Here is a 24,064-nt window from a genome sequence, read left to right on the forward strand (position 1 = left end):
GTCTTTATTGTAAGGTATATATCTCCAGTCGTCAGTATGAACTGTGTATTGTAAGGAATATCTCCAGTCGTGAGGATGAACTGTTCATTGTAAGGTATATATCTCCAGTCGTGAGGATGAACTGTTAATTGTAAGGTATATATCTCCAGTCGTGAGAATGAACTGTTAATTGTAAGGTATATATCTCCAGTCGTGAGGATGAACTGTTAATTGTAAGGTATATATCTCCAGTCGTGAGGATGAACTGTTAATTGTAAGGTATATATCTCCAGTCGTGAGGATGAACTGTTAATTGTAAGGTATATATCTCCAGTCGTGAGGATGAACTATTTATTGTAAGGTATATATCTCCAGTCGTGAGGATGAACGGTTAATTGTAAGGTATATATCTCGAGTCGTCAGGATGAACTCTTTATTGTAAGGTATATATCTCCAGTCGTGAGGATGAACTGTTTATTGTAAGGTATATATCTCCCGTCGTCAGTATGAACTGTTTATTGTAAGGTATAAATCTCCAGTCGTGAGAATGAACTGTTCATTGTAAGGTATATATCTCCCGTCGTCAGTATGAACTGTTTATTGTAAGGTATATATCTCCAGTCGTGAGGATGAACTGTTTATTGTAAGGTATATATCTCCAGTCGTGAGGATGAACTGTTTATTGTAAGGTATATATCTCCCGTCGTCAGTATGAACTGTTCATTGTAAGGTATAAATCTCCAGTCGTGAGGATGAACGGTTAATTGTAAGGTATATATCTCCAGTCGTGAGGATGAACTGTTCATTGTAAGGTATATATCTCCCGTCGTCAGTATGAACTGTTTATTGTAAGGTATATATCTCCAGTCGTGAGGATGAACGGTTAATTGTAAGGTATATATCTCCAGTCGTCAGTATGAACTGTTTATTGTAAGGTATATATCTCCAGTCGTGAGGATGAACTGTTTATTGTAAGGTATATATCTCCAGTCGTGAGGATGAACTTTTTATTGTAAGGTATATATCTCCAATCGTGAGGATGAACTTTTTATTGTAAGGTATATGTCTCCAGTCGTGAGGATGAACTGTTTATTGTAAGGTATATATCTCCCGTCGTCAGTATGAACTGTTTATTGTAAGGTATAAATCTCCAGTCGTGAGGATGAACTGTTCATTGTAAGGTATATATCCCCCGCCGTGAAGATGAACTATGCCTTCTACAGTATACAATTATCCTCTTGAGGATCGTATAAATCAACAGGTATAAATTACACCAATTCAAAACTATAATATTAATGACAGTCGGATTTTTATTATTGAAATATTACAATTTATCAGATTTTTAACGATAGGAAGTTATCTTCGTTCGCCTAAAATAAAAGAATGATATGACATTTAAAATTGTAAAACGATTGCCGAAAATCATTTGATGAATAGAAAGCTAACTGTCATCATACTCCAGATATAAAAAGTCGCTGTTACTCGATACATGACAGTGGTTCATCCTAACCCGATATAACAAATTATAAGAATGACCATAATACCCCGATATATAACAGTGACTCACTGTAACCCGATATATAACAATGACTCACAATACCCCGATATATAACAGTGACTCACAATGCTCCGATATATAACAGTGACACACAACACCCCGATATATAAAAGTGACTCACAATACCCCGATATATAAGTGACTCACTGTAACCCGATATATAACAGTGACTCACTGTAACCCGATATATAAGTGACTCACTGTAACCCGATATATAACAGTGACTCACCCTAACCCGATATATAACAGTGACTCACAATACCCCGATATATAACAGTGACTCACTGTAACCCGATATATAACACTGATTCACCCTAACCCGATATATAACAGTGACTCACAATACCCCGATATATAACAGTGACTCACCCTAACCCGATATATAACAGTGACTCACAATACCCCGATATATAACAGTGACTCACAACACCCTGATATATAACAGTGACTCACTGTAACCCGATATATAACACTGATTCACCCTAACCCGATATATAACAGTGACTCACAATACCCCGTTATATAACAGTGACTCACCCTAACCCGATATAAAACAGTGACTCACAATACCCCGATATATAACAGTGACTAACCCTAACCCGATATATAACAGTGACTCACTGTAACCCGATATATAACACTGATTCACTCTAACCCGATATATAACAGTGACTCACAATACCCCGATATATAACAGTGACTCACCCTAACCCGATATAAAACAGTGACTCACATACCCCGATATATAACAGTGACTCACCCTAACCCGATATATAACAGTGACTCACTCTAACCCGATATATAACAGTGACTCACAATACCCCGATATATAACAGTGACTCACCCTAACCCGATATATAACACTGACTCACCCTAACCCGATATAAAACAGTGACTCACAACACCCCGATATATAACAGTGACTCACCCTAACCCGATATATAACAGTGACTCACAATACTACCCCGATATATAACAGGTGACTCACAACTACCCGATACTATAACAGCTGACTCACCCTACACCCCGATAATTACAAGCTGACTCACCCTAACCCGATATATAACAGTGATTCATCCTAACCCGATATATAACAGTGACTCACTGTATCCCGATATATAACAGTGACTCACTGTAACCCGATATATAACAGAGACTCACTGTAACCCGATATATAAGTGACTCACTGTAACCCTATATATAACAGTGACTCACTCTAACCCGATATATAACAGTGACTCACAATACCCCGATATATAACAGTGACTCACCCTAACCCGATATAACAGTGACTCACAATACCCCGATATATAACAGTGACTCACAATACCCCGATATATAACAGTGACTCACTGTAACCCGATATATAACAGTGACTCACTGTAACCCGATATATAACGGTGACTCACTGTAACCCGATATATAACAGTGACTCACAATACCCCGATATATAACAGTGGCTCACTGTAACCCGATATATAACAGTGACTCACTGTAACCCGATATATAACAGTGACTCACTCTAACCTGATATATAACAGTGACTCACAACACCCCGATATATAACAGTGACTCACAATATCCCGATATATAACAGTGACTCACAGTAACCCGATATATAAGTGACTCACAATACCCCGATATTTAACAGTGACTTACAATACCCCGATATATAACAGTGACTCACAATACGCGGATATATAACAGTGACTCACAATACCCCGATATATAACGGTGACTCACTCTATCTCCATTGATATATAACAGTGACTCACTCTATCATCATCCATACGAGTTTCTTGCCCTCAGCCTTAACGAGTACAATGACAATGTCCATTGACGCAATGCGTGCTGTCGATGCCAAATGTACAGCTGCTGAAACAATCCATTCGGTCAACGCAAACTAGAAAATAACAAAAAAAAAATGCATTTGAAGCTAAAATATATATTACCTCAAACGTGTAACAGTTCACATGTGCGTAATTGTGAAATGTAAACAGGAAGAAATGTGGGATTAAGTAATGAAATATTCCACAAGTAAGGTTTTGTTATACATTATGAACAGTAGGAAAAATAAAATCGGGTGTATTTGTGTCAGAGCCGAAACTTTGCCAAGTGTTTTAATTGGCAGTGTCCACAGGAAAAAATCAAAGCTGTGTTAGTAATGAAATTTAGTATCCTAGATTATGTATTAATTAAACCAAGAACAGGAGCATTTTACTATTCGCTTGATATTACCAAAGATTAAAAGGTGAGAAAACAGTCGATGCTGATAGGGAATCGGTAGGTGAGGTTTTTCCTTATCTCATCTCGTCTCGAGAATTGAGATTTTATTAGTTCTCGAGAATAATCAAATAATTCCTTACAATTTACTACTAAATTACCCAGCTCAGCTAACTAACAGTTTTTTGCAATAGGTACTATAAGTGATATGAATGTTAATTATTTGGGGAATCACTTTCACCTGAAATAACAAGGACGAAATCACGTCATACAAACGTCTAGATGACGCCATGATGCTGCGTTGACTCGGGTTTTTCGTGCCAAGGCACGATGATTACTGATGGCATGCAAGGGTTGTTTAAACAAAATTAAATCCATTTGCGAAGTCACCGTGCCGAATTTGATAGTGCGACACGCGAAAAGCGACAACTCGCCACGTGAATAGCGACAACTCGCCATGTGAATAGCGACAGCGCGCCTTGTTAATAGCGACAACGCGCCTTGTGAATAGCGACAACTCGCCACGTGAATAGCGACAACTCGCCACGTGAATAGCGACAACTCGTCACGTGAATAGCGACAACGCGCCTTGTGAATAACGACAACGCGCCTTGTGAATAGCGACAACGCGCCTTGTGAAAAGCGACAACGCGCCTTGTGAATAGCGACAACGCGCCTTGTGAAAAGCGACAACGCGCCTTGTGAATAGCGACAACGCTCCTTGTGAATAGCGACAACGCTCCTTGTGCATAGTGACAACCCGCCATATGAATAGCGACAATGCGCCTTGTGAATAGCGACAACGCGCCTTGCGAAGACGAGGGAAGCCCGCCAACGCAACAAGAGTACATTGCAATTGCGGCAGAGCGACGTAATTGTGTAATTTTGTCGCACGGCGCACTGTTGTTCTTAGTATGGCGCACTGTCGTTCTTAGTATGGCGCACTGTCGTTCTTAGTATGGCGCATTGTCGATCTTAATATGGCGCACTGTCGTTCTTAGTATGGCAAACTGTCGCTGTTCGCTTGACGGGGACGCCAATTCGACAGAACGTCATGGCCGACATGAAACACCATAGCTGTGGGATTACTTACGATAGCCTGTGCTTGTTGAATCGCTGATACATATACAGTCGCTATGGGTACAACTTAATTGCGAACCGAAGCAGTTAGTTGTTCTACAGTCGGAAATCGTGTCACAATGTTCAGATACAAGGAAACCTTGGGACAAAGATGTAAAGAAACATAAATTAAAACACAATATTGTATCCAATGTTCAGATGTGGTGTAGAGTATAGTATGTTATCGCATTATACACCATCTCGTACCCAATACTCAGGTATAGACCATACACCATCTCGTACCCAATACTCAGGTATAGACCATACACCATCTCGTACCCGATACACAAGTATGGACCATACACCATCTCGTACCCGATACACAGGTATAGACCATACACCATCTCGTTCCCAATACACAGGTATAAACGTTACACCATCTCGTACCTAATACACAGGTATAAAGCATACACCATCTCGTACCCAATACTCAGGTATAAACCATACACCATCTCGTACCCAATACTCAGGTATAGACCATACACCATCTCGTACCCAATACTCAGGTATAGACCATACACCATCTCGTACCCAATACACAGGTATAGACCATACATCATCTCGTACCCAATACTCAGGTATAGACCATACACAATCTCGTACCCAATACTCAGGTATAGACCATACACCATCTCGTACCCAATACACAGATAAAGACCATACACCATCTCGTACCCAATACACAGGTATAGAACATACACCATCTCGTACCCAATACACAGGTATAGACCATACACCATCTCGTACCCGATACACAAGTATGGACCATACACCATCTCGTACTTGACTTCAGTCACTGTCGGTTACTAGTACTTAAAGTGCATCACAAATACAATTGTTTTTGGTTTTTTTGGACCAATCCATAACCAGATGATTTGATATTTTGCAACCAATCGGTATTGGTTTTTTTTCCAAAACATGGATTTAATAATGTTGGACGAATTCCTAGCAAAAGCAATTTGTTTATCTCTTTAATTTTTGGAAAAAGTATATTGCTTATGTCATTTGGGAGTACATGAATTTCTGACAAGGTAGAGATACATATAAGACCCTTTAAATAATTCGATATCGGCAAATCATCACTGCAGATTCCGCCTCGATTACGAGTTCAACAATTCGACCAACATACATACCTGCACACATCGGGACGAGCAAAGCTATCACTATTAGCGGCCTCATGACTGTCGTCGACACAATTAGCGAATGCGAGTCAGACGATGTGTTTAACTTTTATACGGTATAACATGTCTGGCGGTTTTCACACGATCCTGATAAAAGTCTAGGTATATAAAAAATATACCAATCCCTTAAGTCCGCGATAAACTTGTTTACAAATTTCATTTGCGTTTCAAAATTGATACAGTTTGTTTAGGATGAGAAAGCATCATAAAATAAAAGCTTGTTATTTCTATTTCTTGAAGTACATATTTCTCAAACTTTATAGGGTTTGTTGCCACAACGGATTGTCATACACGTAGTTTCTAAAGCAGTATTTTAATCATTTGGACTATTCGTTTGGGTACACTTTCATAGTGTTTACATTTTACTACTGTAACTTGATCTGGTTGTTTTAAAACAACGTTTTGGGTCTGTGTAAACTTTATCCCGTGGTTGTAGGGTTTAGTGGCTGTGTAAACTTTACCCAGTTGTTTAAGGAGTGTTTAGTGGCCGTGTTAACGTTATCCCGTTGTTGTAGTAGTGTTTGGTGGCTGTGTTAACGTTATCCCGTTGTTGTAGTACAGTGTTTAGTGGCTTTGTTAACGTTATCCCGTTGTTGTAGTAGTGTTTGGTGGCTGTGTTAACGTTATCCCGTTGTTGTAGTGTTTAGTGGCTGTGTTAACGTTATCCCGTTGTTGTAGTACAGTGTTTAGTGGCTGTGTTAACGTTATCCCGTTGTTTTAGTAGTGTTTAGTGGCTGTGTTAACGTTATCCCGTTGTTGTAGTACTGTGTTTAGTGGCTGTGTTAACGTTATCCCGTTGTTGATGTTGTAGTGTTTAGTGGCTGTGTTAACGTTATCCCGTTGTTGTAGTTCAGTGTTTAGTGGCTGTGTTAACGTTATCCCGTTGTTGTAGTGTTTAGTGGCTGTGTTAACGTTATCCCGTTGTTGTAGTGTTTAGTGGCTGTGTTAACGTTATCCCGTTGTTGTAGTACAGTGTTTGTGGCTGTGTTAACGTTATCCCGTTGTTGTAGTGTTTGGTTGCTGTGTTAACGTTATCCCGTTGTTGTAGTGTTAACGTTATCCCGTTGTTGTAGTAGTGTTTAGTGGCTGTGTTAACGTTATCCCGTTGTTGTAGTACAGTGTTTGTGGCTGTGTTAACGTTATCCCGATGTTGTAGTGTTTGGTTGCTGTGTTAACGTAATCCCGTTGTTGTAGTAGTGTTTAGTGGCTGTGTTAACGTTATCCTGTTGTTGTTGTAGTGTTTAGTGGCTGTGTTAACGTTATCCCGTTGTTGTAGTAGTGTTTGGTTGCTGTGTTAACGTTATCCCGTTGTTGTAGTAGTGTTTAGTGGCTGTGTTAACGTTATCCCGTTGTTGTAGTAGTGTTTAGTGGCTGTGTTAACGTTATCCCGTTGTTGTAGTAGTGTTTAGTGGCTGTGTTAACGTTATCCCGTTGTTGTAGTGTTTGGTGGCTTTGTTAACGTTATCCCGTTGTTGTAGTAGTGTTTGGTGGCTGTGTTAACGTTATCCCGTTGTTGTAGTAGTGTTTGGTGGCTGTGTTAACGTTATCCCGTTGTTGTGTAGTGTTTAGTGGCTGTGTTAACGTTATCCCGTTGTTGTAGTAGTGTTTGGTGGCTGTGTTAACGTTATCCCGTTGTTGTAGTACAGAGTTTGGTGGCTGTGTTAACGTTATCCCGTTGTTTTAGTAGTGTTAAGTGGCGGTGTTAACGCTATCCCGTTGTTGTAGAGTTTAGTTGCTGTGTTAACGTTATCCCGTTGTTGTAGTAGTGTTTAGTGGCTGTGTTAACGTTATCCCGTTGTTGTAGTAGTGTTTAGTGGCTGTGTTAACGTTATCCCGTTGTTGTTGTTGTTGTAGTGTTTAGTGGCTTTGTTAACGTTATCCCGTTGTTGTTGTTGTAGTAGTGTTTGGTGGCTGTGTTAACGTTATCCCGTTGTTTTAGTAGTGTTTAGTGGCTGTATTAACGTTATCCCGTTGTTGTAGTAGTGTTTAGTGGCTGTATTAACGTTATCCCGTTGTTTTAGTAGTGTTTGGTGGCTGTGTTAACTTTATCCCGTTGTTGTAGTACAGTGTTCAGTGGCTGTGTAAACTTTATCCCGTTGTTGTAGTACAGTGTTTAGTTGCTGTGTTAACGTTATCCCGTTGTTGTAGTACAGTGTTTAGTGGCTGTATTAACGTTATCCTGTTGTTGTAGTAGTGTTTAGTTTCTGTGTTAACGTTATCCCATTGTTGTTGTTGTAGTGTTTAGTGGCTGTGTTAACGTTATCCCGATGTTGTAGTGTTTAGTAGCTGTGTTAACGTTATCCCGTTGTTGTAATACAGTGTTTGGTGGCTGTGTTAATGTTATCCCGTTGTTGTAGTGTTTAGTGGCTGTGTTGACGTTATCCTGTTGTTGTAGTACAGAGTTTAGTGGCTGTGTTAACGTTATCCCGTTGTTGTAGTAGTGTTTGGTGGCTGTGTTAACGTTATCCCGTTGTTGTAGTACAGTGTTTAGTGGCTGTGTTAACGTTATCCCGTTGTTGTAGTACAGTGTTTGGTGGCTGTGTTAATGTTATCCCGTTGTTGTAGTGTTTAGTGGCTGTGTTAACGTTATCCCGTTGTTTAGTAGTGTTTAGTGGCGGTGTTAACGTTATCCCGTTGTTGTAGTGTTTAGTGGCTGTGTTAACGTTATCCCGATGTTGTAGTAGTGTTTGGTGGCTGTGTTAACGTTATCCCGATGTTGTAGTGTTTGGTGGCTGTGTTAACGTTATCCCGTTGTTGTAGTGTTTAGTGGCTGTGTTAACGTTATCCCGATGTTGTAGTGTTTAGTGGCTGTGTTAACGTTATCCCGTTGTTGTTGTAGTAGTGTTTGGTGGCTGTGTTAACGTTATCCCGTTGTTGTAGTACAGTGTTTGGTGGCTGTGTTAATGTTATCCCGTTGTTGTAGTGTTTGGTGGCTGTGTTAACGTTATCCCGTTGTTGTAGTAGTGTTTAGTGGCTGTTTTGTAGTAGAGAGTTTGCTTGTTGTCTAAACTGTATTTTTTTGTTGTAATACAATGCTTGCTGGCTGTCAAATTCATCCCTCATCTTGTAAGAAACAAAGAAACTGTTAACAAAATTACAGGATTTGTTTTATTTACGTTAGTAATCTACATAATTTACAATCTAGATTAACAGTGGTAAAAGTTATCACAATGATAATACATACCATACATACATTATGGTAATTAGTTTAACAGTAGCCATGGAGACCTGACAAGGGGAAGTAAGCAGCCCTCATCTATACGACAACCAAAACAATTGTTGGCAGCACAGATTGAGATTGGTACAGATATCGGACCTTGTTCACTGTGGTCATACGTTACCCAGTATACTATGGTACAAACATCAGCTACCCAGTTCACTGTGTTGGCTACATACAGCCCCCAGATTACCATGGTAACTATGTACGGTATCCAGTTCCTTGTGGTAACTAAATATGAAACCCAATTCACTAATGGTAATCACATACGTACAATACCCCGTTCCTTGTGGTAACTACTCAGGTAAGGTACCTAGTTCACTGTGGTAACAAAATATGGTACTTAGTTTCCATGATAACTACATACGACCCTCAGTTCACCATGGTAACTACATACAATATCCAGTTCCCTGTGGGACATTCATACAGTATTCAGTTCACATTGTTAACTACATACAGTACAAAGTTCATACACCTAATAGTATAAAATTGGTCCGAGTGCAATGTGGCAATCCTGTTGCCCTAAACACTGTCCAGAAAATCATACCTTTTCCAACACTTGTCCACGGACAACTTTTAGATTGCAAATGGAAAACTACTAACCATTCATTCAAGTACCACATCAGGCAGCATGTTAACATGACTGATGATGAAATGATGAAAAATTACAAAATGATTGCTGAAAATGATCTTTATTTTGTTGGAATGATAATGATGACAACAATGGCAAGAAGACGAGGATAGAAAAATGAAAATAATGATATCACGTTAGTAACAAACGATGATATACAATATCGCGACCTAGATTCAGTTTGGTCAAAATACGCCTTCGCATGTGTACTAGGTCTAAATGCAAATGTCACATGTGACTGGTCTGAATAAGCTCGTCATACATACGACTGACAATAGTACATTTGATTAACCACTGTACTGGTCGTCAGAAGATGGAAAGTGTTCGGGCCTGAAGTAAAACTAATATCATACGCGTTATACAGAGTATTTTATGAACGTACACCTCACAACCAGGTTGCCAAAGCAAACAATGTATATCTTTATTCATACAGGATTTTTTATCTTCATAAAGGAGGTACAAATTTATGAATTGTAGGATGTAAATTTTCAACTTTGGAACTTTTAGATAAAGTTCAACATAAAAAAAACAAAAAACAAAAACAAAGCCGACTTTTCTTTTTAAAAAATTGAAAAATTAATTTAGTTGCAGCTTTGGCCATCTGAGAAGAGTTCCAAAAACAATTTTTTTTTTTTAATTCTTTTTACTTAGAATTGACCAAATATCAATAACATTTTATAAAACAATATAAACTGATGATACAAGTGAACACTTGACTGTTTCATTGCTTTGTTGATACTCCAGATCACCCATTTAATCAGAAATAGCACATTTTGACTCGTGTGTAATCTAACATAGAAAAAGATGCTGAATAGGGAACCAAAAACAAATTAACTCAATCATAGCACTTTTTTTAGATTCATATTCACCTTGTACAGGCACCCAACCACAACCTCAGTAGTGACAAATGTGCATTGACACACACACTACAAGGATACAATGGTCAAATCTCACAAACATAGAAATTACTAATGAATTAAACACACTGTCACTCCAGTTACTGACAGACCCAAACACACACACAGCCAGTCCAGTTACTGACGGACCCAAACACACACACAGCCAGTACAGTTACTGACGGACCCAAACAAACACACAGCCAGTCCAGTTACTGACGGACCTAAACAAACACACAGCCAGTCCAGTTACTGACGGACCCAAACAAACACACTGTCACTCCAATTACTGACGGACCCAAACAAACACACTGTCACTCCAGTTACTGACAGACCCAAACACACACACAGCCAGTCCAGTTACTGACGGACCCAAACACACACACAGCCAGTCCAGTTACTGACGGACCTAAACAAACACACAGCCAGTCCAGTTACTGACGGACCTAAACAAACACACAGCCACTCCAGTTACTGACGGACCCAAACAAACACACTGTCACTCCAATTACTGACGGACCCAAACAAACACACAGCCACTCCAGTTACTGATGGCCCCAAACACACACACAGCCAGTCCAGTTACTGACGGACCCAAACAAACACACTGTCACTCCAGTTCCATTTCATACAGCCACTGGTCACTTCAACATTCTGACATACAGTGTACAAGCTTTAGCACTTGTTAAAATGGCAGTAATAACAAAACAGTACATGTGCTTGGTAACATATCAATTGGACTGCTACATGTGGTAATGTAAGTGTGTCTCACACAAGAAAAACTACCAAAATCTTACATTTCATACATAAAATGATACTGATCAATCACATGATTTTAATTTGTTGTCTTCTTGTGCTTCTACACACAACATATAATTTCAAAAGTAGAATGTGATATGATAAAAAGAAACAATGCCGACCTCAAGTCTACAATGAACTGGAGGCCTAGACTAACATTAATTATAGAAGCCATTTTTAGTAGTCCTCTAGGTTGTCAATAAATTAACTTGACCACACCTTCTAGGAAACAGACATACCACTCACTTAGTATCTTCTTTAAATACCCCCTCAGTAACTCTATTTAGTATATACTCCTCACCAACCCCCAACCCACCTGTCGTAAACATCTATAGTAAATACCTATAATAAGTTACCTTTCTTCTCCATAAACAGACATACCACTCAGTGCCTGGCACAACTTCATCCATACAAATTAAAGATCACAGAAAAATAATAACAATTAGAAATGAAGGGTTTAACAATGGATAATTTATGCAACAACACGATAACAATAACAAAGAGTTTCTTCAACTACGAGTGTGTCAATCACTGAATCACTACTACACATACCTAATATCGTAGGAAGCCTTAATGATACCATCCTCCATATACTTCGTTTACAGCTATCTATCACATAGTCTTATATGCTATGTTTTACCTGTAATTTGTCTAAAGACTGGGATATACCTTATATCCGTGATTTGTATTATCACATATCAAACCCTTACTGTTACCAGTGATTTGTCTCAAGAGTTAAGGCTATATGCTACCTTATACCAATGCTTTATATTATATATTAAATGATTTTAAATAACTGTTTAGAATAACTGCCAATGCTATTTTCTTTCAAAAACATCACTGTAATATCATTACCACAGTATACAGGCTTATAAACACCTCTGTAAATACATGTTATATCAATTCTAAGTCTTATATACTACATAGCATTCTAAACTCAGAGTGTCTGGAAAAACAGACATCTTTTTTCTTCATATAGTTAAATTCTTCTAAAAATGCTGCAACTTCATTTCAAAATTTTGGTGGAGTTTTTGAAAAGATGGTATCGCAGTTTGATGTAAAAGTTTGAATTTAGTGCTAACTTTGTGAAGTTCCACAGAATCAGGGTGAGGAGGGTTCTCTTCAGTAAAATAACACCTGCTTAGAATAAATAACAATGATTAACACAAAATGATCTGGCAATGTGATATAAAAAAGAAGAGATGTCAAACAGCCCTTCTTACTTTTTTGTTATCTATATTTTTTTTTTAAACATTTTTAATAAAAATTACATTATATACAGTATAGTACAAATTTGATATACAGATCGTATTTACACAACTTTATTTACAATTTTTTTTTTCATATACTGATATACGTAAATCCCTCAATGTTTATATGACTAGTGAAACCATCTAACGTTTCACAGCAGCTTCCAAGCAATGTCAGTTACCTTGTAATATTAAACCTATCACAATTTTCTATCATTAAGAATTTCCTATCATTAAGTGTCATCTTTTAAATGATAAAACCACCCCCTTTTCAAACTTTATTCAGCTCATAACTAGTTCAGCTATCATCTTTTCCCATTATTATAAAGATGAACCCTCCCCGCTAAGGTCTCACTACCAACAGTCAGAGACTCCCCACTTCTGTCCTACTATCAACAGTCAGAGACTCCCCACTTCTGTCCCACTATCAACAGTCAGAGACTCCCCACTTCTGTCCCACTATCAACAGTCAGACTCCCCACTTCTGTCCTACTATCAACAGTCAGAGACTCCCCACTTCTGTCCCACTATCAACAGTCAGAGACTCCCCACTTCTGTCCCACTATCAACAGTCAGAGACTCCCCACTTCTGTCCCACTATCAACAGTCAGAGACTCCCCACTTCTGTCCCACTATCAACAGTCAGACTCCCCACTTCTGTCCTACTATCAACAGTCAGAGACTCCCCACTTCTGTCCCACTATCAACAGTCAGAGACTCCCCACTTCTGTCCCACTATCAACAGTCAGAGACTCCCCACTTCTGTCCCACTATCAACAGTCAGAGACTCCCCACTTCTGTCTCACAATCAACAGTCAGAGACTCTCCACTTCTGTCTCACTATCAACAGTCAGAGACTCCCCACTTCTGTCCCACTATCAACAGTCAGAGACTCCCGACTTCTGTCTCACTATTAACAGTCAGAGACTCCCGACTTCTGTCTCACTATCAACAGTCAGAGACTCCCCACTTCTGTCCCACTATCAACAGTCAGAGACTCCCGACTTCTGTCCCACTATCAACAGTCAGAGACTCCCGACTTCTATCCCACTATCAACAGTCAGAGACTCCCAACTTCTGTCTCACTATCAACAGTCAGAGACTCCCGACTTCTGTCCCACTATCAACAGTCAGAGACTCCCGACTTCTGTCCCACTATCAACAGTCAGAGACTCCCCACTTCTGTCCTTCTATCACCAGTCAAATTGTATTCGGTTACCCTCTTCTTCCCCTTTTCTATCTTGCTATCAACAGTCAAATTTTTCAAATGTTAAACCTCTCCTCACCTGCCCAACTATCAATAATAGACTGATAAATCCTCATTTGTTTTGTTGCCTTAATCTCAAAGGGAAATAACTCTTATCATTTGTTCATATTCTAGCTCTATAGCTAGAGGAATAAACTGACATTGCCTTTTTGTGACTAAAAGATATAAATCATGCAAAAAACTGCAAAAAATATATATTAAATGCAAACTGCTCTAACATAGTTATTGCACATTCGTGTGAAACACCACTCAATAATAAACTGCTGTACTCTGGTCTAGCCTGTACCAGTACAACAGGTAGAACACATTACCTCTGCTTAAATCTCTCAAACTCCTACCAAATAAATCTAAAGACTCAGGAATGGCATAATAATAGATATATAGCAAATGGAATACCTACTGTGAAATTTCTATAAACGTTATTTACTAAGATTAAAGATGTGACACAAAGTCGAGCCTGATAACTAGAGAATCCATCTGGTCTTAGACAGGCTGTAAATGGCAAGAAGTACACAATAACTGAATCCATTTTGTTTTTGAGTGTATATTAACACTGAAGATTTACATCATTGGCCATGAACCTGAATAATGAAACATTGAAAAGATTTGGCACAGCTTTCACAAATGTTTAATTCAAAACTGACCAATCATAGCTCTGCTACCAATCATACACAAACTGATTTAACCAATCACAGAGCTCTGATCATAAAACATTTCTCATTTAGAAATATATTTCTTGTACCTTGGAAATTATTGTAGAACTTATCAATTTCACCTTAAAACATACTGGAGAAATGGATTGCTAAAAATTTATTTCTGAATTTTACCAAATAGAAAAAGGAATGTGTGCATGATGACAACTATAACAATGAAATATGTTTGTAATGAAAAACCTCAAGACAAATCTGATAGATCCAGCTATACAGAATATACCAGGTAGTTCCCAGTCTACAGCTAACATAGGCTTAATAACATGAAAACAACATACCATTATATAACTTACCGTGTCATTTTTTCTTTGGAATATAAATTAGAAAAATAGCAACCAGTTGGTATAAACTGATAAACCAGAAGATAATGAGTGGATTGCATGTTCTCCTGTTTGTTCCCTGTGAAATCCATTTCTAGCCAAGAAAATGGTTCAGATTGCAGTTGGATTGCACTATGGAATGGATATTTAATGTAAAATCTAACAACCTTTTTGTATTCACGATCACATAAGCAGGTAAATCAACAGAAGGAAAATGTATGGATAATGCCGCTTTGGTGGCAAAAAATAAATTTTCAAATAAATATTGCTATCTTTCATCACAATAAGAATAGTTTAACAAAATTAAAATCTTTTTGACAAAACTAAGGCCCAACAATTCAAAGATATACATTTTGGTCCCATTAACAACTACATATAAACTATCACAGACCTACTCTGTAGGCTTCAGGGATAACAATACCCGATAACTTAGCTCCAGGTTCTGACAAAATTAATATTAAAACCCTATAGTGACAATGAATATGCCACTCTATCAAACTTATTTCTTCACACTGTCATTCTAGTGTCCACTTATGTCCAAACACATTGCAATATCAGCACCACCTCAAAAAATCATTCCTATCTTTCCACTCATTCGCAATATTTCTGTCAAACTATCCTTAAAAATACCAGATTCTCTGATAATGTGTTGTATCTTTCTACAGATTCTCAACAGTAATCATGTTCTGCACCTCCTCATCATGGGTCTATTAATCCCATTTGTACTCCATGCAGTCTTATGTAGATCAAGTCCAGCACTGTCATTGGTATTGGTATGTATGCATCCTTCTGACCTTGCTGTCAGCCATACTTTCATCATCATCTGTGAATATTCCTCGGCCAATAAGACGAAGGTCACCCAGTACATCCTCTTCCAAAATTTTCCCAAGTTGTCTAGACTTTACAGAACAAATCCATTAACATTGGTCAGTTCCATCTCGGAGTCCTTGGTTATTTGGAGCATCTACTGTTCCAGATTACTGAGTGGCATTATTCTGGTACACTAGAGAATCACTGCTAGGATCACTTCCTCTGGAGCTAGTTATCCTCTAGGAACCAAGTAATGCCCCTCCAGCTATTTTGACAGAATCTGTGATGTTTAAAGTTACAATATTGGTAAGATCAGTGCTTGCTTACACAGCAATCTGGACTGAACAGTTGATGACTAACTTGTCCAAAGAACATCCCCAACTTCAACCAAAACGTACAGCAACATTTGGCAGACAATAGCGAGATCTGCTTCTTGCGAGTTGTCTCCCCTTCAGGTAAGGGAGAAGTTGAGTCAGTGCTAGAACTGGTACCACTTTTTGTCTTTATATTTTAACATGAGTTGATGTGAGGCCGTTGCAAAGCTCTCTGCCTGCATTGTCATCTGTTCTGAACGGTCACCAAGATCTGACAATTTCTCACCACGTTCAATGAAGGCCTGAAAAATGGATTTTTTGGAGTTTTAATACGCCAAATCTGATACACATATATAGCACAATAGCAAAGGCCTAATTTCAAAATTTTCCATAGAAAATTGAGAAAAATAACAAGAAATAAGATCTAAATATATTTGAATCTTTTATAATCTTGAAAATTGTGGGACCCTGAATAAATATATATGTGACAGCAAATTTGTAGTTTTGGTAAGTGACCTTGAGATTTGACTGATAATATATAAACTTGTCTTGGTAAGTGACCTTGAGATTTGACTGATAATATATAAACTTGTCTTGGTAAGTGACCTTGAGATTTGACTGATAATATATAAACTTGTATTGGTAAGTGACCTTGAGATTTGACTGATAATATATAAACTTGTATTGGTAAGTGACCTTGAGATTTGACTGATCATGTTCAAATTTGTCTAGGTAAGTGACCTTGAGATTTGACTTGATGTTTGGGAGATACATACAGTCTTATAACTGCGGGTTAAATACTAACCTTGTGTGCCCTTCCGACCTCTCCTGTGGCACTTGTGGTCTGTGTTTGTAGATGCTGCATGCCCCCAGTCCCTGGTAACCGTGTTGCCAGTCCCCGCGGACCCTTCCCACTCATCTCTCCGACTATAACAAACAGAACATTGTCATCTTCTAAACAAAATTCCTGTAGACTCATGTTTGCCCAAATACCTATAGACTTAAGTTTGCTCCAGAAATTGTGAGCATTTTAGACCAGGTCACATGGTATTTTACACGTGAGGCAAACTATAGATATGTATAAGGAAACAGTATCTTACAAGTAGGGGCGATTAAGCTTAAACATTTCAACCATATATGAACATAAAGTGTTTTCAAGTACCTTCAACTGTAACATTATTAGCTAATAAGAAAATAATCTAATCTTGCTTGTAACAAACATTTTCATTGGCTCAAAATTTATGTTATCAGCCCATAACGTAAAAAATTATGCTGCCGTTACTAGTAACATCGCTTTTTATTCACTAATACACCAGCATATTGATTTCCAGTTTATGAGGACACAACCTGTTTTTTTTTGTTATATCTCCATAAAATATATGTATATTCATGTTAATCCTTAAATAAAAAGATTTTCTGAGGACCCTTTTGACTTACATAATTCCTCTCTGTCCAAGGTTGACGTCCCTCCTCCAAACAAACTCTTTAAAAAGCCCTGTTTTGGAGCTTCGGGCGTCTCGCAAGGTAAAAACAAATCAGCCAACATTTCATTCAGGTTATCACTGGAAAACAGAGGGATAAATACTGTTTACCAATATTAATATCAAACAGTTCAGAAACTGCTAAAAGGTGTGGATTACAGATGAGAAACTGTATTGGATCTGACTTGAGAAACTGTATTGGATCTGACTAGGTAAAAATGCATACACACTGTCAATGAACACTGCACTAAGTAGGACGTGGGTATTTTGAAAAATTAATTATGAAGTCAAATAGAAATAGATATCAATATTGCACAGTTTACCTTATATCAGCAGAAAAGGAGATTTTCTGGATCTCTGTTGGTGAGCACAAATAACAAGCATGGCCATTACTACTGAAGCCAAATGTTCGGGCAATCCGGAGATCGGTAAGTGGCAGGAAATCCAAGTCAAGAAGAGGCTTAAGGCTGGGTAGACTGAATACTGTTATATGGCCATTGGCTATATAACATGCTAAACATACACTATCTGGAAACAAGAAATGGGAGCATTATTTGTCAGAAACAATTTAATGATTTCCACTGTACTATGTTGATGCACTCCTCAGCAGGACTCACATTAAACTGTAGCAGTAGGCAAGAGCACCACAAATGGATGCATATGTCTGTCTGACGCTATTAGAAACTTAAAACTGTAAAAATGTCCCTCAAAACATAAATCTAAGTACCAAACATGTCAACAACTTACGACATATTGAATGCATACCATCATTTTTAGACCCACAAAGGCATCCATGCCAATACACTTTTCCTACCGACCCCCACTTAAAATAGTAATTGACCTTGACCCTGACCCAAAACTCCAACTTGTCTGAGATATTATGGTCTTTCATCATTGTGTGAAGATCAAAATCCCATAAGGAATGAAGCTGCTGGAGCACATGACAAACTTTGGCGTTACATACATAGGTAAAAGACAGATGGCGAATGAACCTTCTCCCCCAGATTTCACTGCTAGGGGACTTATAACACATCATCTGACTTAACTCAAAATTTGACAGGCATATAAAAGGAGATTGATTTCAGAGCTGAAGAGATAATGTTATAACTTTAACGATAGCTAATTGTGGGGCCTACTTACCACGTAAAGAGACCACATCTGCCCTCACCACAAAGGAGGCATCTGTAATCCGTGTCTTATATGGACAGGTTTGAGAAGGCAGGGACACTACCTGTATATTAGATCATATTCAGTGTGTATTTTTCATCTCTTCATTGATAATTGTTAATCAAGAATGCACATTACTGTATTTTTCAAAGACAGTCATAAGAACCATGCATTGAAAGTACTGGCATAATGACATCAAGATATTGTTTAATGGTCTAGAACTTACAGCTTACTCTCATTTTATAGTCAAGTGGGAATTATTGATCATACAGCTCCAGTAAAAACCCACAGATAAAGTTTAAATTAGAATTGTTATATAGAAAAATTATAAATTGACTATCGTTATAACTCAATATGACTACCAATATTTCCTCATCACACAATGATTGTAGAAACTGACTCAAAGGAACGATAATATTTCTGCTGCTGCACTGAAGGATATAGCAGAAACTTGCTGTCTCATCACATTAACTGTGCTGTATGATACTTACCCTTGCTTGTTTTTCTGAGCAGATTATGGCATATTGTTTATCACTGATTTCTGTTGAAGGGGATGGAGAAATTCTTGGCTTTGGAGTGGTAGGTGTTGTATCTGAAGACAGAGAAAAAACGTCTTGAAAGCTAGATAACAGATAGAGGTTGTTTTAATATTATATGGCTACACTATTTACTGAACCTATAACACATAATCTGCCACTGTGTATCAAAGACTGATTTTGGTGCATGGTGTCTCTATAAGATGTTTTTTTTATAGAAGCTTGATGATGCATCAACTGTATGCAATTTGCAGTAAATAGGAAGTATTTTAAAAGCACTGGTTTGCTTTATGGTGTGGCTGACCAGTTTAAAATTGTAATTATTTACATCAATCTGGCTGTTTTCATTCTACCCCGGCTTCTACCCTGTAACACCAGTGTCTGAACTTACTTCTACCCCGTTACACCAGTGTCTGAACTTACTTCTATCTCGTTTCTCTTTGTCCTTGCTTTCCTTTCTCTCCTGCCACTGTTCAAACTGTGTGGGGATCAAAGTTCCCATACAGTCCAGGAAAGACATGGTTAATACTGAACCCTTCAGTCGGATTAACGTACCTGTAAAAGAAAACAACACTATACATATACAGTTCAACATCATCACTGTATGTTTACAGCACAAATTGTATGGTCTATCTCACCAGTTTATGTTCTATAAAAATGGTGGCACCATGGACTATGTTCACAATTTTGTTTAAAATTTACAAAATTTCTGGTCCACTCGGCCCAACCTATCCTACATTACAAACCCCTTGTAGAGGTAGATCTAGTGCTGTAGGCTTAGTTAGTAGAGCAGGGTTAGGGTGAGACTTACCACTAGGGGACACTATGATAGGTTGTGTGGGGTAAGACTTACCACTAGGAGACACTATGACAGGTTGTGTGGGGTAAGACTTACCACTAGGGGACACTATGACAGGTTGTGTGGGGTAAGACTTACCACTAAGGGACACTATGACAGGTTGTGTGGGGTAAGACTTACCACTAAGGGACACTATGACAGGTTGTGTGGGGTAAGACTTACCACTATGACAGGTTGTGTGGGGTAAGACTTACCACTAGGGGACACTATGACAGGTTGTGTGGGGTAAGACTTACCACTAAGGGACACTATGACAGGTTGTGTGGGGTAAGACTTACCACTAGGGGACACTATGACAGGTTGTGTGGGGTAAGACTTACCACTAGGGGACACTATGACAGGTTGAGTGGGGTAAGACTTACCACTAGGGGACACTATGACAGGTTGTGTGGGGTAAGACTTACCACTTGGGGACACTATGACAGGTTGTGTGCCTCTCTGGTCCCCTTGTAGAGGTAGATTTAACACTATCACTATAACTGAACCTAAGCTGGTTCCTACCCATAAACACGGACTTGTAAAATTATCTGAAATAAAACAAGAAATTTTTTTTAAAACAATTTGTTAGTCTGATTTTGATATCAATTCATTTTAAATAATAGCAAAATATGAAATACCCTGTAAATGATTTATGATTGTTATAATCTGGCACATCTATGAAAAATTATCACAAACAAGAGATCCATTAGACTCATATAAAGATTAAATTAATGTTAAATTAGGACCAAGCATGTGGTCTTCCTTATACGATCCTTTCTGTATGCTCGAGAGAGTTTAAGTTTTACGTTCTGGAAAAAATTACTGATCATTTTGAAGAAATTTATATATGATCATAAAAAATTATGGTTTTAAACAAACCATCAGACAACACACAAACAAAATGAAATAAACCTGTTTTTCTAGCATATGAATCTGCAAACACTAATGACTGGATAGCCTCCCTTGAAACATTCTCTAGACTTGACATGCTAGAACTCCGAGACCTTGAAAAGGATGCCCCGTCAGATTTATCTGAAATTCAAATCGGTATAAAAATAACAGAATATAGACATGTACTAGTTTCTGATTTGTTGCAACTTATTTATCTTTAAAAGTTGTATCAATTATCAGGACCTTATTGTTAATTACAAAGTTGTATCAATATAAATTATCATGACCCTATTTTTAATTACAATTCTTTTTTTTTTTTTTATAATTCAAAATTTTGAAAGAACTTAAACAAATTTTCAAATCTTATCAATGACATTTAAATGATAAAACTTTAATATTCATTTATAATTAACCTGAAAAAAATATACAAAATAATTAACAATAACAATAACAATTAAAGAATGCTTTGAAATTACACAAATAATGCTTTGTTACCAGGCATATCAACATAGAACTGTCATAAATGAACTAGGCCGTGGTTGTTTGCCTCTGAAACATGGGACTCCAATATGGATATAAGTCTGTTGTGCAAATAGCAGGACATGTATACGTCGTAGAAAAGTTAAAATTGATTAAGATGCAGTAAATAGGACAAAATCGATATATATCATAAAGGTATCATTGGACGTATTATAAACATGACTGGGTAACAGTGAGGGGTACAATAGAGGAGAAAAACAAATGAATTATAAACATTTTTATACAATTATCTCACCATAAAATCTTGTTTTAAAAGTCAACTGTTTTTTTATCCATTCAATCAAGATTATATACAGTTTAAATTTGAAGATAATAAATTTACAAATTTTATAATACCCTGAAGGTGTACATTAATTAAAACATGACCAAATGATTCAAGGATGAGACCAGTCATTGACAGTCATTTTGATTCATACAATTTAAACCCACTTTAATATTAAATATTTGTATAAGCCAATTATGACTGGACATGTAATATTGTAATTAAAAACCTTGATCTATGTCATGCTGTTATTAGCTAGGAGATCCATACACTACAGCTATATCGCTATCAATCAGGAGTGAAGATAGGGTGCTCTTCACTGCCACAGGGATCAGTTTTAACACTGACCATCAACACCAATTTTTATTAAATCATATATAAAACTTAAGACCAATGGTCGAATTTCACAATAAAAATTAACGTTATCAGATTCTTAAACAAATTGCTGTTGAAGTTAAGCTATAGTAACGTATAATTTGAAGAGTAATTCAGATGAAAATCTGAAAATATTTATATACACTCATCCCTGAGAGGCAGTTTTGAAATATCAGGGAAAATCACCATGCTAAATAAAGATCTTCTTTTGGTTTCTTGTTTATAGTTTAGCTTCAAGTTGTACAAACAATATATTTATGGAGTAATCTTATTAGGAAGTATAGTAAAGGGAGTTAACTGTGTCAATTTAAAAACATGCCAGTAGTGATTAGTAAATTTATTGACATGCAAAAAAATTGTTGTAAACAAGATCATGCTGAAAAAGGCTGTGCATTAGTGTGAAAAAAATTAAAAGTTATTAAACCTACATTGATCGCTCTTTTTTTCATTTATCAAAAATGATAATATCCCATTTTAATCTTGGTATCACAGAAAGTATAAATTTATGTTCCCCTTGGATATTTTAATTTGATGAAACATGTACCTGATTATTTTTCAGATCCCTATAGTATCATATACTGATGCTGATAAGTTACAAGTGTTAAGATATTAATCAAAACTGGGAGAATAGTTTAATATTAAAAAAATAACGACAATTAGGCAATCCCTGCTGAAATACTACTTACTGATTCTTTGATTCTAAACCTAAAGCCTATTTTTAATTTACTCACTTTTGATAAAAAAAAAAAATATATATAAAAAAAAATAAAAATATATATATATATATACATAATCATTATACATATAAATAGATAAAAAAAATATTGTATTTGTATATGACAGAAAACTATGTTTTAATGAAGTTTTTAAAATGTTTCAAGGCTGTAATAGTACATAAAATCTTTCTGAAACACTGAAAATTGTCCTCAATTTAAGTTGACAGAGTAAACCACTTATATATTGACTAGCAGAATTGAACAGGTCTATTTCAGCAGGGCTTGCTGAGAAAGGGTTTTGCTGAGGAAAGAGGATGATTTCTTTTTGATTGACTTACCACAACACATGTCAGGTCTGAGATAGACTGAGGGGTGACAAAAACACACACAGTTACACACTGAGACACACACGAACACACATACCCAGCTACGCCCCTGCTCTGGACCGTTCACGCCAGTAACTGGGGTGACTAGGATAGTGTCAGATTGGCGATGCACTGGTGTTTATCTTATACAATCAAAAATTGTATAGAACACCAAAATTTACATCAAATCACTTTTGAATATATTTATAATTGTTGGCAATTATTAGGAATTTTTGAAAATATTATTGAACAAATTATCATAAAATTTTCTATATTATTTCCTTTTGTTTACTAACTATGAGGAATAAAATTATGTGATATGTATTATTAACTTACACAATAGATATCCCAGATGACAATAAATAGTTTTATTCTAACAGGAAACATTGCAATACCTGCAGTTATCTCTGTTCACACCAAAAATCCATTGTATATTTGGTAAAAACTATTCACAGGGAACGAAGAGTTATTTTGATACACCACAGTAAAATAGAAAAAGATTTAAATGAACATCCAAAAGAGGTAAGGAAGAGAAGTTGTTAAACCAGAGGTGTGTATATCTAACAAATATTTCACAAGAGGAAATGAATACAGAAACCAAAAACATCAACAAGAATTCT

The 24,064-nt window shown here is 37.1% G+C and overlaps 1 protein-coding gene and 1 long non-coding RNA gene across 5 annotated transcripts in view; both read right to left on the reverse strand.

The window, feature by feature from the left end:
* Positions 1-1,269: 1,269 nt before the first annotated feature.
* On the reverse strand, positions 1,270-6,123 carry LOC117328563. Its single transcript, XR_004532983.1, has 4 exons — positions 6,013-6,123; positions 4,854-4,979; positions 3,313-3,440; positions 1,270-1,349 (listed from the first exon to the last, which is right to left on the reverse strand). It is a non-coding gene; the product is annotated as an uncharacterized LOC117328563 (long non-coding RNA).
* A 3,027-nt stretch (positions 6,124-9,150) lies between these two features.
* The window catches only part of LOC117327885 (syntaxin-binding protein 5-like), a 103,864-nt gene continuing 88,950 nt past the window's right edge, over positions 9,151-24,064 (reverse strand). For 3 of the 4 annotated variants that reach the window (XM_033885112.1, XM_033885114.1, XM_033885111.1), the window contains exons 21-29: positions 21,208-21,327; positions 20,721-20,843; positions 19,881-20,012; positions 19,413-19,513; positions 18,895-18,985; positions 18,078-18,282; positions 17,711-17,835; positions 17,079-17,200; positions 9,151-16,575 (exon numbers count right to left, since the gene is read on the reverse strand). In XM_033885112.1, coding sequence (XP_033741003.1) covers positions 16,438-16,575; positions 17,079-17,200; positions 17,711-17,835; positions 18,078-18,282; positions 18,895-18,985; positions 19,413-19,513; positions 19,881-20,012; positions 20,721-20,843; positions 21,208-21,327 — 1,157 coding nt within the window. In that variant the 3' untranslated portion in view covers positions 9,151-16,437. Of the gene's footprint in view, positions 16,576-17,078; positions 17,201-17,710; positions 17,836-18,077; positions 18,283-18,894; positions 18,986-19,412; positions 19,514-19,880; positions 20,013-20,720; positions 20,844-21,207; positions 21,328-23,417; positions 23,445-24,064 lie in introns of all 4 variants that reach the window. The other variant, XM_033885113.1, reaches the window with a different exon arrangement.

Source organism: Pecten maximus, chromosome 5, assembly GCF_902652985.1.
Source record: "Pecten maximus chromosome 5, xPecMax1.1, whole genome shotgun sequence".
Taxonomy (NCBI): Eukaryota; Metazoa; Mollusca; class Bivalvia; order Pectinida; family Pectinidae; genus Pecten; species Pecten maximus.